The 15,804-nt window shown below is 25.2% G+C and overlaps 1 protein-coding gene across 1 annotated transcript; it reads right to left on the reverse strand.

Annotated features, from left to right (window-relative positions):
- Nucleotides 1-3,870: 3,870 nt before the first annotated feature.
- On the reverse strand, nucleotides 3,871-14,006 carry LOC127285845 (derlin-2). Its single transcript, XM_051312058.1, has 6 exons — nucleotides 13,531-14,006; nucleotides 10,192-10,257; nucleotides 7,872-8,039; nucleotides 5,807-5,929; nucleotides 5,044-5,207; nucleotides 3,871-4,553 (listed from the first exon to the last, which is right to left on the reverse strand). The coding sequence occupies exons 1-6, from the start codon at nucleotides 13,621-13,623 to the stop codon at nucleotides 4,451-4,453; spliced, it is 717 nt and encodes a 238-aa protein (XP_051168015.1). The 5' UTR covers nucleotides 13,624-14,006; the 3' UTR covers nucleotides 3,871-4,450.
- Nucleotides 14,007-15,804: the final 1,798 nt, after the last annotated feature.

Below are 15,804 nucleotides of genomic sequence, written 5' to 3' on the forward strand. Positions count from 1 at the left end.
CTATTAATTGAAGAGAGACAAAGAAAGAAAATGGAGGGAGAGAATGGGTCCCCACCAGATGGCGTATTGCAGTTTAGCCGATCCCAATAAAAACCAACATTTGTGAGACTTTCAACTGGATAAACACAATTTTAATTAGACGATATATATATATTTTTGTCCGGGAAGGACAGCATAAATTCAATTAAATGTATCTTAATTTTTTGATTGTTCTCCTTGGAATAAAATAATTTTATAAATTTAAATGGAGCTAGTTTACCTATTGCCCCAATTAGCGGTGTCACATTTCAGAGATTAGTGTGTGTATACTTATAAGTAGGGGAAGTCAATGAAATTTAGTAAATTTAGTAAATCTCATATTAGAGAATTTGACGCTAATTATTCGTGAAATTCCCAATTTTGCCCTTTTTGATTTTAAAAAAACAACTGTAAATGAAAGGATAAAAAAAAATCTGAACACACAAGATTTTTGCCGTAAATTTTTCGTAATCAAATCCCATAATTATTTTCTCAAAATATTTAAAAATGACACTAAACTTCACAATATTCTATCAGAATTTTCTAAAATTTTATATTCTTTCATCATCAAAATCATTTTAATAATAATTAGTTAGTCGAAAACGACTTAATTAAACGAAGCTGAATTACGCAACGTTTATATGAACGATTTCTAAAGAAATAATTTTTTAAAATGAAAAATTCTATAATTTTTTGCCTAAAAAAATATTTTTTTACACCTCATTAAACAGTTCATTAAAACTAGAAAATAATATCTTAATATAATTAAATTCAAAATTTTCATTTAATTCAGATATCAAAATAATTCAATTTTCTCCCATTTCCAGTGGGTATAATGTCATCCAGCATGCGTCCATCTTGAATTTTCCCCCTCCCAACTTGAATAACCTAATTGAAAAATTCAAAATGCTGCTTACTTCACCTTTGTCAAAAAGGTTAGTTTCTTTCTGCACACATGTTGCATACTTTTTTTTAGAGAAAGTAGAATTATAATTTTTTGAAAAGAATAAATATAAACGTATTTGAGTTTCATATTTAATTTTTATAAAAAAATAATGTCTTGTAGATGAGAAAAAGAAATTAACTAATTTATATCGAGTCTATAAATAATTAATATTTGTAAAAAAATGGTGTACATCAATGGAGAAACGAAGATTTCAATTAAATGCAGAGTGTATTTTCAAGGTAAGGTTAAGTTTTTTCTTATAAATGATTTGTACTGAATTAATAATCAAAAAATCGGGAGTTAAAATTAATTTTATTTTTCTTTTGATTAATATTTGATTTTTCGGATTAAGTTTGTCTTAAATTATTTTTATGGTCAAAGCAGAATGAAGTTGGATACGAGAATAGGGCGTGAGATAGAAAAGGAGAGAGATAGTCTGTCTTTTTCTATCGTTACTAATACTTTTTTTTTTTTTTTTATTGAAATAGATGCTTTTTGGAAGACCTTGGATATTTTTACTCGGAAGATGGAAAACTGCTTCGTACATCATTTTCAGCGATTAAAAGGTATAAAAATTATTAGTTTTCTTATTAAAAAGTATTTGAGGAGGTTTGACAAAAACAGTTAACAAAACGTTGTAATGTAAAAATAATGGAAAAAGGAGACTTTTTATGTCTAATTTCTATCCTTCCAAAAAAAATCGCAAAATAATTCAACTTTAATAAAAATAATTGAAATTTAATTTTTAAGGACGTTTATCCACGAAAATGCAGAACTACATGAAAAAAGAATTAATTGACATTGAAATAATTAAAATAATATTATTAATTGTACTTTCAGAAAGATTCAATTTTCAAGAAAAAAATTTAAAATCTACAATATTTGTTTCTACAATTTGCATAGAAAAAAAAAATTATATTTATTTCTTTATATAACAGAAAATTTTTATTTTGTGCAAATTGTGTAAAAAAGTAAAATTTTGTAGGTTTTAAATTTTTTTCTTAAAATTTATTATTTTATCTTTTAGAAAGTATAATTGATAGTACTATTTCAATTATTTAAACTTTAATTAGTTACTTTTTTTGGGGGGGGGGGTTTGCATTTTTGTCGACAAACTTCCTTAAAAAGTATCTTTTCAAAAATATTTAAATTTAATTTTTTTACTTCCAGATTGCAAATACAACATTGCGCCGAAAATCCAGTTTACAATGTTCACTTTAAATAATTTTAATTTGTAATTAAACAACTATAAATGTAAATATTTTGTCTTTAAATAAATAATAAAACGGCTTTTAGGTCATAATCTTTTAAAACAAAAATTGTTTTTGGTAAATAAATGGAAATAAAATAAAAATTAAATAAGCAAAAATCATCGGTTAGATGCAGAAACGTGCCACTTCAGAGTAGTCTTGAAAAACGAGTCATTTCAAAAAACATTTGAGAAACCTGCCATTCCAGCTGAGATTTGGAAAACATGCCAATTCAGAATTGACGTTCGTTTTTTTTTCTTTAGGTTGGCAGTTTTGAATGGTTATTAATTTTTACAAAAGATTTTTTTATTACTACACTGAAAAAATTTTGGTGCAGCAGCTGCCCCAAACGGAAAATTTCTATATTCAATTAACTTCATACTTAATATTTGCCATGCGTTTTTATATGAGTGAAGTTAACTGAATATAGAAATTTTTCGTTTGGGGCAGCTGCTGATCCAAAAGTTTTTCAGTGTATTTTTAATAATTATTTTATTTATTTCCTTGTTTTATTTATTTTAATTGTATTATAATTAATTAACTTTTTTCTATTATAATTATTCTTTATTAATTTTATTAGTTATTACTTTTTTTTTTTGAAAATATAATATTTTTAAACATTTTGAATTACGGATTATTTATTATTTTGTAAACACTTCTTAGGACATTTTTTAATTTTATTGAGAGTGTTGGTTATACTTTTAAATTTGTTTAATAAATATGCCATGCCACTAAACCTTTAAAAGTTAATTTCTTGAGATTCTTGAGATAAATTTCTTTGTATATTTTTGTGATTTTAGAAATTGTTAATCAAATAAGGAATAATTAACAAATTTATTTAATAAATTCATTAAAATACTCTTTTTTCAAACAATAATAACAAACATGTAAAATACAACATGAAAAGTCATTTTCGTACAAGTTTATAACCTATAATTTTTCTGGCATATTATTGTTAACTGCCTTCTGTATAAAACAGTCAACTGAAATTTATTACATGAAATCATAAATTCCTACATGAAATCATACACCAAATCGTGTCCGAATTTCATATATGATTTTACATGGAATTCTATGTGGATTCCTATGTCGACCTAGGATTTCATAACGGTTTTTATAAAGGAACCTATATGGAATCATATATAGGATCCCATGTGAGGATTTTCAATAGGGATAAAAAATAGATAAAATTTAATTCATCACGTCCACACAGCATCGAAACTTTACTGAACATTTATTAAGAGTTTAAGTGCAAACTACGGAATATTTAGTTGCAATGTTTAATAAAGGTTGAATAAATATTAAAATGTCCGTCATGATTAAATATTTAAAGCGAAATTTGACTGAACATGTAAATTAAATGTTCGGCGTAAAAATTGACTGAATATTTAGCACAGTTAAATTCTACATCGTAAAACTCTACACACAGACAATAAAATATTTATCCTTATTATTTAACGTATTTATTTGCCTAATTAACAGCAGTTGAATTTAATGGCGTAGAGCTACTAATTTAATTTAAAAAATGATATTTTTTTGTGTGTAGAGTGTTACGGTGTAGGATTTAACTGTGATGAATTAAATTAAATTTTATTTAAAATTTGTAGAGTTTAATTACGGAGAATCGCTACTGCTTCAGAAAAAGAAAAACACACATTTCAACCATTAACAAATATAAATTTTTAATGTGTTTTTTTTGTACATTCCAAAACGCTACATTGATGATGAACAGCGCTAAAGAAACGTGACATCAACGCTATTATTTTTTAACTATGATGACTCGTTTTACTTTGTAGCGCATATTTATAAAATTAAATACAACTTATACACTTTCCATTTTTTTTTCTAACGACATTACTTGAACAATTACTTGTTCATTGATACAAGAGATACATAATTGGTAATGTATGATCGGTATTTGAGATTTTCATTTTAATAAACCGACGTCGACGGCAGATAAAACAAAACTATATAATAAAATGTTTAAAGACTACAATTTACAATATACAACAAATAGTTTCCACATCAACTGCGCACTTATATATCATATATATATAATATGTAATACGAAAAATATATATTAACAAACATAGATGGAGTATTTGCTGCTTCTATTAAGAATAGAGACGACAATTTGAAATACAAAAATCTATTTCATCTCTATATATAACATAAATGCAGCAAATTATTGTTGATTTTGTCGTAAGAAAAAATCTGATGGTTTTTTTTTTTTTTTCTATTGAACATTGGCTGCCCGACCCCAATTAAAACCACCAGGCCTATCTTCGGGAAGCGGAGTGAAATCTGGATCATCATTGTGCGCATCGAACAGAGTCTTTCTGCAAGATTTACAAGCACAATTTATTTTTTATAAAATTTTACATAAGTCTCATTTTTACATATTTTATAACTGCGTGAAAAAGAAAATTCATCCAAACAAAAAAATACGTTTTGTCTAAAATGCTTTTTGAAAAACACGAAGCTGAAGTACGCAACGTTTATGATAAACGATTTTTAAAGAAATAATTTTTTAAAATGAAAAATTCTATAATTTACCAAAAAAAATATTTTTTTATTATTTGCTACAATTGCTACTACAAGAAATATTTTTTAGTCGAAAAATAATAGAATTTTTCATTTTAAAAAATTATTTCTTTAAAAATCGTTTATCATAAACGTTGCATACTTCAGCTTCGTTGAAAAACAACAGAAAAAAAAATTTATTTTCAGCTCCGACAATGTTTGCCTGATACAAAATGAATTCGGTGAATTAAAAAATTGATTGCATAAATTATATATTTCTGATAATAATTTAAAGTATAAACTTACAGTATTTGTGGAGTCTTAAGAATGCGGAATCCTCCTCGTAGTCGAGGAAATACGTCCTCGGTAAAATAATATATATGTCCTACTGCTATACCAATAAGATCGACCCAAATGGCATTACCTAGTAAAACTGAGAATCCCAAAAGCACCCAAGGCAAATAGGGAGCCTGGAAAAAAGAAAAAGGAATAAAAAATTTCCATCTAATTTATTTAATTCTTAACTGGCACAATTCGAATATAAATAGAACACAACGGGTCTGCTGGACCCATGGTACCAGTTAAGGGTTAAATAAAAATTTCAAAATAAAATAACAATAATAATAAAAATTAAATAACAGACTAAATTCATTTCAAATCAGGGAGGCTGAAACGTTGTTAATCTAAAATTTAGGGGGGCGAACTTTAAATTGTTATAACTTTTAAAGTAATTTAGTTGTGTCGTTTTTTCTTTTTGCATTTGAAAGAGCTTTCATTTGTCTTTCAAAATCCGTTGGAAGAATTAAAAAAAATGGCCGCCATTTTGTTATTTTTGAACATTTTTTAATTTTTCCAACGGAAAATTTGAAAGAAAAATAAAAGCTCTTCCAAATGAAAAAAGAAAAAATTAGACAAGCAAATTACTTTAAAAGTTATAACACTTTAAACTTTTTTATTCTTCTAAATTTTAGATAAACGACGTTTCAGCCTACCTGATTTGAAATGAATTTGGTCAACATAATAAAAAAATAAAATTCAATAAAAAATTTACACTCGACAAAATTGTTACCTGAAAATTGAGAATTCCAAAAAAGTTCATTCGCACAAATGGCGTTCGTCTTGACCAGACGTACACTAACATTATCGTAAACGCATGTCCCAAAAATAATAAATTAACAAAAAATGCCAAGAACTAGATTTTTTTTTAGGAAAATTATTTTTTTTATATATATATATGAAAACAAAAATATTTTAATGATTTTAATTTGATACTATTTGGATCTATTTTTTGTAGCGTCAAAAAACAATGATTTTTCATTATTTTTTACTATTCTATTATTTGTATATTTTTCAATTAAAATTCTTTAAAAAGTCAATCGGGGTTATTTTGGTACATCAGGGGCTATTATGGTACGTAAGCTAGTTTTTAATTTGTAAAATATTCATTTCGAAATGTTAAAAATTTCCCAGTGTGACATTTTTTTTTTTTTACAAAATAACTGTAATGTTATTCAAAAAAATTAAATTCCAGAGTTCTGAATATTCTCCACACAGCAATGAATGCGCGGCAAAAAAAATAATCACTACTTCTTTTTTTGACAGTAATCAGAATTTCGTTTCATATTAGTATAGACAATAGAGTATTCAGAGATACGAATATAGCAATAAATACTTTGCTCGAAGTCATGACTGCTTTTCTCACAGCTCTGAGTACTGTGTAGAATTATTTTTTAGGATTTAAAAAACAAGGGAACGTTTAACGTCAATTAAAAAGATTTTTTTGGTAGCATCAGTTGGGGTAAATAGAAACAAGGGGTAAATCGAAACAGTAGTTATTTCAGTTAAATAAAAAATTTTAAAAATAAATGCGGCCTTAAATCTTGTTGGGGGTGATCTAAGGTTCAAGGTTTAAGGCCGTATTTATTTAAAAAAAATTTTTTATTTAACTGAAATAACTACTGTTTTGATTTACCCCTTGTTTCTATTTACCCCAACTGACCCTAATGGTATAAAATTACACTATGTGTCTAATATTAGAAAGCATTTCATGAAATAACTAAGTACTATTCCGCTAACGAAATATATTAAATAATTTATGTATATCAATAAATGATAATTAGGCTCGAAAGCATTAAGGCCAGGTCCAAGTGTAGCAGCGCCATCTACATTGATACTAAAATTTTGGAAAATTTTCAACAGCCTTTTCTTGAAAACAAGATGGTAAAATGCTTTTTCCTTTATGGATAATTGATTATTGGCAAGATATACACCAGCTAAAACTTTTTTTGAGTTAAAATAATAAAAAAAATTTCATGTCAATAAATTAAATATGAGCACTTTTTTCACAAAAACTGTAACAGTACTTTCTCAGAAATTACAATCAAAAATGCAATTTCCATTTGGAAAATTAATAAACGCTAAAAAATACACGACCTAAGATTTACCAATCACGAAAATAACAAAAAAAAGTATTTTAACATAACATATTTTACTCATTATGTCAGCCGTTTGGCAGGTTATATATGTCACCAGACGTTTCGCAGTTTTGCCGAAAGGAGGAGATTGGCGCTGTTGCTAACCACCTGAAATACATAATCTACCAAAGGGCTGTCACAATCAGTAAAGCAGTATCAATATGTTAAATATTTAATAAAATTTTTTTTTCTTATTTTCGTGATTGGTAAATCTTAGGTCGTGTATTTTTTAGCGTTTATTAATTTTCCAAATGGAAATTGCATTTTTGATTGTAATTTCTGAGAAAGTACTGTTACAGTTTTTGTGAAAAAAGTGCGCTCATATTTAATTTATTGACATGAAATTTTTTTTATTATTTTAACTCAAAAAAAGTTTTAGCTGGTTTATATCTTGCCAATAATCAATTATCCATAAAGGAAAAAGCATTTTACCATCTTGTTTTCAAGAAAAGGCTGTTGAAAATTTTCCAAAATTTTAGTTTCAATGTAGATGGCGCTGCCTCACTTGGACCTGGCCTTAATAGCTGAAAACAAAAAGTTTAGAGTTCAAAAATCAAATTTTGTAAAAATCCACTAAATTTCAAATTAATTTTTAGTTCAAAACCAATGGAAGTTCAAAACATTAAAATTGAAATAAAATTTTGCTTTTCAAAAGGATACAATCATACACACGCCTCCAAAAAGGAACATCATCACAAAATCAGCCGTCCTTCCTCGGAAAGAACCTTCTTCCAACATTCGACAATATTTGTACGTAAATATCATATTGAAGACAAAATTGAATCCAATAGTTCCAAAAAATAGGAATGTCGTTATTAACCGCCATAGCTAAAACAAAAAGGCCAATAATTATACAAGAAAAATCATTCAATACAAACGGAGAAAAATGGAAAAACGGAGGCGCATGATTTTCCCCAAAAATTAAAAAAGGTCGAAAATTTAATTGATCGAATTACATTAAGTCGATATTTTATTTGAACTAAATTCTAAATGATCGATATTTAAAGTGGTCAACTTTTTATTTGGTCGATATTTTATTTATTGGAAATTCTAAATGATCGATATTTAAAGTGGCCGATATTTTATTTAGTCAATATTTTATTTTATCGAAATTCTAAATGATAGACATTTATGAAGATCGACATTTTATTCAGTCGATTTTTTATTCGGTCGAAATTCTATAAATAACCGACATTTACACGGAGAGAAAAATCTGCCTTTTATAGTATAGAAAGGTTTACATTTAATGCACAGAAATTTTCTATGCTATATAGACATGAAATTTGAGTAATTATAGTACAATCGTATGTCTTTTTAGCATGAAACTTGTCTATGCTAATAAAGTTTGTCATATAGCCTCTTATTACATACTTATTATACTTTTAATCCAACGGCGCCATGCGAAGATCGCACATAACATCATCCTACTATGTTTGCATAAGTTCTATGCTTTTTCGGGGATAGACTCTTGCAACTGGCGATTAGGGCAGTTCCAATTCAGTAAAGGTGGGCGTGGCCTAATCGCCAGTTGCAAGAGTCTATCCCCGAAAAAGCATAGAACTTATGCAAACATAGTAGGATGATGTTATGTGCGATCTTCGCATGGCGTTGTTGCTATTAAACTACATGTTTTGTACTATAGAAGCATATATACTATGCTTTTTTAGTACGGACAAATACTATCCTAAAAATTCTCAAATCTTTGCTCTATTAGTATGAAAAGTTTAAAGAAAAATAGCAGCAATCTATTTCATACTATAAAAGGCAGATTTTTCTCTCCGTGTATGATGGTCGATATTTTATTTGATCAAAAATCTAAATGGTCGATATTTAAAGTGGTCGAAATTTTATTAGTTAGATATTTTGTTTGATAAATATTCTAAATGAACGACATTTAAAGTGGTCGATATTTTATTTGTTCGATATTCTAAAATGATAGAAATTTAGAAGCATCGAATTTTATATATCCATTGAAATTTAATTTGGCCGATATTTTAAAAGCTCGACACTTTTTTTTAGCTATACGAGTCTCGGTATGTAGTTCTCGCTATGTAGTTTCTCGGTAAAGTACATTGAAATTTTGCGGGAAATTTGAAATTTTATTGATATAAATAATAATAACAACATAGAGAGGAAACTCGTATAGCTAAAAAAAAATGTCGAGCTTTTAAAATATCGACCAAATTAAATTTCGATGAATATAAAATTCAATGCTTCTAAATTTTTATCATTTTAGAATATCGACCACTTTAAATGTCGATCATTTAGAATTTCGACCAAATAAAATATCGTCTAAATAAAATGTCGACCACTTTAAATATCGAGCATTTAGATTTTCAATCAAATAAAATATCGACTACTCTCTAAATCTAAATTACTAAAAATGTTTACTAATTTGAATTAGTGACTCACTTTTTGCTTCTGAATTAGTAAAATTTTACTAATTATTATTAACTTTTACTAACAATTAGTAAAATTTAACTAATTCAGAAGCAAAAAGTGAGTCATTAATTCAAATTAGTAAACATTTATACTAATTCAGATTTAGAGAGTAAATAAAATGTCGACTTTCATAACTGTCGTTCTTTTAGAATTTCAACCAAATAAAATATCGACTTAAAGTAATTCGATCAATTAAAATTTCGAACTTTTTAATTTTTGGGAAAAATCATGCACCTCGAAAAACGAATAAAGTAACTTTTACTACTTTTAAAAGTAAAACTAAAACTGTCCGAAGTTTCTGCGCATTTCTGGCAATTTTTATTTCAGAAATAGTAAAATTTACTCCTGAAATTGTAAAAATTATTCCGGAAATAGTAAATTTTACCTCTATTTCTGAAGTAAAAATTGCCAAAAATGCGCCAGACACTGCGAACATTTTCGATTTTACTTTTAAATTAGTATAAAAGTTACTTTATTCATTTTTCCATTTTTCTCCGTGGTACAAATTTTATTATAAATTTTAAAATATTTTACATACCTGATATCGCTTGATTATTAAAATTGGATTGAAATAAAGTTGGAATGGAGACACTAGGTCCAATTGCTAGAAAAATAAATATTTATTAATAAAGAAACAAAATTTCATGTTTTTCTATTTAAATATTCGAAATTTTAAACGAATTTTATCGCGCAAAAAAGAAATAATTATTTTAATTTCACTTTTTAAATTAGTAATGAAGAATCTTTTCTTATAGCAAAGACGTAGGTACATCTATTGGGTATTAAAATCGTTATCTATGAATTATACATAGGAAACCATTTTTCTTATATTACAATTACAATATTTATTATCAAATAAGAAAATGAAAAATTATTTTTAAAAAATGGAAAATTTTTAAATTTTTGACTACATTTGCGGAAACGAAAATTCACGTTATTTAAAAACAAAAAAAATACCTCGGTGATAAAATTTTGAAAATTAAAATAGCAATAAATTGCTTTAGACGAATTAGGGAGAAATCTTTTTTTTAATTCTTGAAAAAAAAGACTTTTTGTATTTATTAAAAATTCAAGAAAGAGAATTTTTTGCCTCTAAAATTTTATATAGCAATATTAATAGGCATTTTATTTATCAGGAACTGTTACGATAACCATTATCATTACTTTACTTCCGTATAACTAATTTTTTTTTCCTTCATTTTTTTCTATAAAAATAATTTCTAACATATTTTTTTTAAATATTTTAATCATTTAACAATTTAGCTTATAAAAATTTTATCTTATTCTAAAATTTTAATTTAAATTTTACATAAAATTCATTTATACAAATAATTGGCAGAAAAATTTGTACGCAAAATTTAAAAATTGACCAATCAGAAGTTATCAATGAAATTATGATTGATTAATTTTAAATTTTGCGCCCAAATTTTTATACCAGATATTTATTTGGACAAATCGAAAGTTCTGTATAATCAAAAATTCCATGTTTTTGAGAATTCTATAAAATATAAGGGACGCATGATTATGTTCTAAAAATCATTAGTCATAATTTACATTTTATCGAATTTTATTTGTTCTAATTAGTTTTTAGCCGAATTTTTATTTGTTCGAAATAGCATTTTGTATAATTTACATCAAAACGATTTTCTATATTACAGAATTTTTATATAACCGAAAATTCACTTCACAGAATTTTTATTTCTTCGAATTTTTATTTGTCAGAATTTTTATTTGCTCGAATTTTCATTTAACATAATAGGCATTTTAAACAATTTTTATTGGGTAGAATTTCATTGAATAGAATTTTCATTCAGATGAATTTTCATTTGTTCAAATTATTATTTGATATAATTTCCATATAATCGATTTTTCATACTATAGAATTTTTACGTAACCGACAAATCATTTAATAGAATTTCTTATTGATAGAATTTTCATTTGTCCGAATTTTCAAATGGCCGAACAAACAATCGACATTAATATTTCGGCGCGATTTTTAAAATCAACCAATCACAATTTTATGGATAATTTTTGATTGGTTGATTTTAAAAATCGCGCCGAAATCTTAATGTCGATTGTTTTTTCGGCCATTTGAAAATTCGGACAAATGAAAATTCTATCAATTAGAAATTCTATTAAATGATTTGTCGGTTAAGTAAAAATTCTGTAATATGAAAAATCGATTATATGGAAATTATATCAAATAATAATTTGAACAAATGAAAATTCATCTGAATGAAAATTTTATTCAATGAAATTCTACCCAAAAAAATTGTTTAAAATGCCTATTATGTTAAATGAAAATTCGAGCAAATAAAAATTCTGACAAATAAAAATTCGAAGAAATAAAAATTCTGTGAGGTGAATGTTCGGTTATATAAAAATTTTGCAATATAGAAAATTGGATTAATGAAAATTATGCAAAATACTAATTCGAACAAATAAAAATTCGGCTAAAAACTAATTAGGACAAATAAAATTCGATAAAATGTAAATTATGACTAATGATTTTTAGAACATAATCATGCGTCCCAAATATAAATATTCGAATAAATGAAAATTCGACTAAAAAAAAAAAAAATTCATTCTAATATTCATTTTGTAAAATAAAAATTCTTTTTAAATTACTCTGTCGAATTTAAATTTGAACAAATCATAATTCTGCGTCTCAAATACCTATATGGATTTATTCCATGTGGAATTTTAATTACCAAAAAAAATTTTTTTTACTAGAATATTTTTTACGTATTCTTTATAAGAAATAAGAAAATACGTATTTTTTTAATTTTTAATTTTGATAAAATTTATGGAAATTATGATTTTTTTAAATATAACATCGTTCAATGGCCGAATATTTTTGAAATGAGTTTTTTTTCTGTCATTATTAACGGAAAAAAAATATATACAAAATTTTGTTCAATTTTTCTTTAATATTTTAAATATATAGTAAAAAAATAACGTAACTACAATGGAAGTATCTAAAGAATAAAAATTAAGTCCAAAATGTGACTGAAGTGATTTTTGAATTTTTTTTTAGTTTTGTAAAGTCACATTTTAGACTTAATTTTTATTCTTTAGATACTTCCATTGTAGTTACGTTATTTTTTTTACTATATATTTAAAATATTAAAGAAAAATTAAAACAAAATTTTGTATATAATATTTTTTTTTCCTTTAGTAATGATAGAAAAAAACTCATTTCAAAAATATTCGGCCATTAAATGATGTTATATTTAAAAAAAAATCATAATTTCCATAATTTTTATTAAAATAAAAAATAAAAAAATAGGAATTTCCTTCTTTTTTACAAAAATTACGAAAAAAAATACCATAGTGATTTTTTTAACCGTTATTATGACAGAGAAAAACATTTAAAATGTATTCGGCCTTTTACGACGTTAAATTTAAAAAAAATTTAATTTCCATAATTTTTATCAAATAAAAAAATACGTATTTTCTAATTTTTCATAAAAATTTCAAAAAAAAAAATATTAATTTATTTAAAGAAAATAATTGCCGAAAATTCAAAAAAAAATATGAAGAATAAAAAAAAATTTAATTTTTGAGCATATTTTATAAGATTGATAAGAGAAACTATAGTTGATCAAGTAGGAAGATAAAAAAATGATGTTTGGATACTAAATACGATGACGTTTCTGTCACTTGGCTTGCTCCGATTCGTTGATTCGTAAACAAACCATGAGCGATAAGTAAAATTTAATTTTACAACATATAGAGACATGACAGTGAAGAAGAAGAAGAAAATTAATGAAATTTAAATAAAAATTTAAAAACCCAAGTAAATTGCAAATAAATGAAGAAAAATCAATAATTAAAACGAGAAAAAAGAAAAAAAAAAAAAAAAAAAAACACTTACAACTGCGAGAGTAGTGATGACACATGCAGTCGTGTAAGCCCTTGTGACGACAGGCATATGCAGATATTCCTGCCGTAAACTTTGATAAGCCATTTCATGCGAGAATTGAAAAGATGAACTTGTCTCTTTTTTATAATTCTCATTAATATTGTTGCCTATATTTATTTATTTATTTATTTTTATTTATTATTATTTTTTTTTTCGAACTACATTGCCACTCGTCTGCTTTTCGACGCAAGTCACAAAAGTATTATCTTAAACTGTCTCATGAACCACATCACGAAATTTTTTTCTTTTACTAACTCACAAACTTTAATACACTCTTTATTTAACTTTTATATCGTCTATAATTAATTCCTTAACGTTACTTGTGTGATCTTCCAAAAAAAAAGAAAATTGAATTTCACTTGGCTCCAACCTTAAATTATATTCATAGAAAATTACACACACGTAAGATACGACATTTGCTGATAATCGATTCAATAAGTTGTGCCAACGTTCAATGGAGAAAATTCAAAGCAAACTAATAACGCGCGAAATTTGAAAATTACAAAAAGTACTCAGTATATTTTTTACATTCTCATTGTAAGGATTTTTGCAAATTTTTATTTTTGTAAAAAAAAAAACTTTTTTTTTAACCACATCGTATCCTATTTTATTACAACCCAAATAATGCAATAAAAAAAAAATATTGTTTGATTTAAAGAAATTTTTCTTTACTCTCTAAATCTGAATTAGTAAAAATGTTTACTAATTTGAATTAGTGACTCACTTTTTGCTTCTGAATTACTAAAATTTTACTAATTGTTAGTAAAATTTACTAATAATTAGTAAAATTTTACTAATTCAGAAGCAAAAAGTGAGTCACTAATTCAAATTAGTAAACTTTTTTACTAATTCAGATTTAGAGAAATAAAAATTTACTAACAATTAGTAAAATTTTACTAATTCAGAAGCAAAAAGTGAGTCACTAATTCAAATTAGTAAACATTTTTACTAATTCAGATTTAGAGAGTAGATTTAATAATATCATTCTAAGAAAAAATTTCTTTAATTCAAAATACTTCAAAAACCTTTTTTTTTTGTAAAAGAAAACTTTTTTTATTTCAATTAATTTGATCTTTGACTCAACAAGTGAAAAAAAAAAAACGATTTCTTTGTTTTAAAGAAATTTTTTTTATATGATAATTTTAACTCATATACTTGTCATTATATGGGGTCAAATTGACCCCCATAGAAAATTGCGAGGTATAATTAAAATAAGATGCACGCTATTAATTTAATGCCATATTGGATTATTATTATTATTTATTATTATTATTATTAATATTATTATTTTTGTTATTATTTTATTTCTTTATTTCAATTCAAATTTAGCATTAGGGTAAATGCACTAATTACGGCGTGATTCGAGTCAAAACACCTTTAAAATAGAAAATTCGATATTTCTATTGTATAAAGTCAATTTAAGACTTATTATAAACTAAAAGGTTATGTTATTTTGGATATTAAAAAAAATTTTAATTTTATAAAAATCGATTATTTAAACAAATATGATAAATTAAAACTAATAGGGTCAGTTAGGGTAAATGGGGTCAAGGGGTAAATGGGGACAAGAGGTTTTGGAGCTTAATTTACAGTTTTAAAATTAAGTTCAACGTTAATATTTTAACCTCAAATCACTTGCAAGAGGTTCTGAGTATTGCCAAGATTTTATCTTGACAATTGTCAGCAAGATAAAAAAAAGTTATCGCTCAATGCATAAAAACTTGAAAATCAAAGTCAAACTGTTTCAGTATTTTGTCTCGCATTTGAAAAAAAACAGACTTAAAAATCATACCAAATTTTTATCTTATTCCTTATGACTCCCATAACAGAAATTCACTTGAATTTTTGATTTTTGTCAATTTGGTTAATAATGACAAGCTGTTCCCATTTACCCTGAGTATTCAAATTTTTGGGGTAAATGGGGACAGCTTGTCATTATTAACAAAATTTGACAAAAATCAAAAATTCAAGTGAATTTCTGTTATGGGAGTCATAAGGAATAAGAAAAAAATTTGGTATGATTTTTAAGTCGTGTTTTTTTTTCAAATGCGAGACAAAATACTGAAATGAAAAAAAAAAATAAAAAAATTGCAATTGGTTTAACTGTTATATATCTACTACAAATTTTTTTCAAGTTTTTTCATACCTTAATACAGTAATATATACTTAAGGAAACTTTTTTCTTAAAACTTTCTTCGAAACTATGCTGTCCCCATTTACCCCAAA

This window comes from Leptopilina boulardi, unplaced genomic scaffold, assembly GCF_019393585.1.
Source record: "Leptopilina boulardi isolate dan_hultmark-lab unplaced genomic scaffold, ZJU_Lbou_2.1 LbouV2_341, whole genome shotgun sequence".
NCBI classification, from domain to species: Eukaryota; Metazoa; Arthropoda; class Insecta; order Hymenoptera; family Figitidae; genus Leptopilina; species Leptopilina boulardi.

What these genes read in the sequence shown, in the direction of transcription:
- LOC127285845 (XM_051312058.1), bottom strand. Translation starts at nt 13,623, where the DNA reads ATGGCTTATCAAAGTTTACGGCAGGAATATCTGCATATGCCTGTCGTC. An exon ending in TTGGAATTCTCAATTTTCAG is followed by an intron (nt 5,208 to 5,806) that starts GTAACAATTTTG and finishes TCTTTTTTCCAG; the next exon opens with GCTCCCTATTTGCCTTGGGT. An exon ending in CTTAAGACTCCACAAATACT is followed by an intron (nt 4,554 to 5,043) that starts GTAAGTTTATAC and finishes TAAATCTTGCAG; the next exon opens with AAAGACTCTGTTCGATGCGC.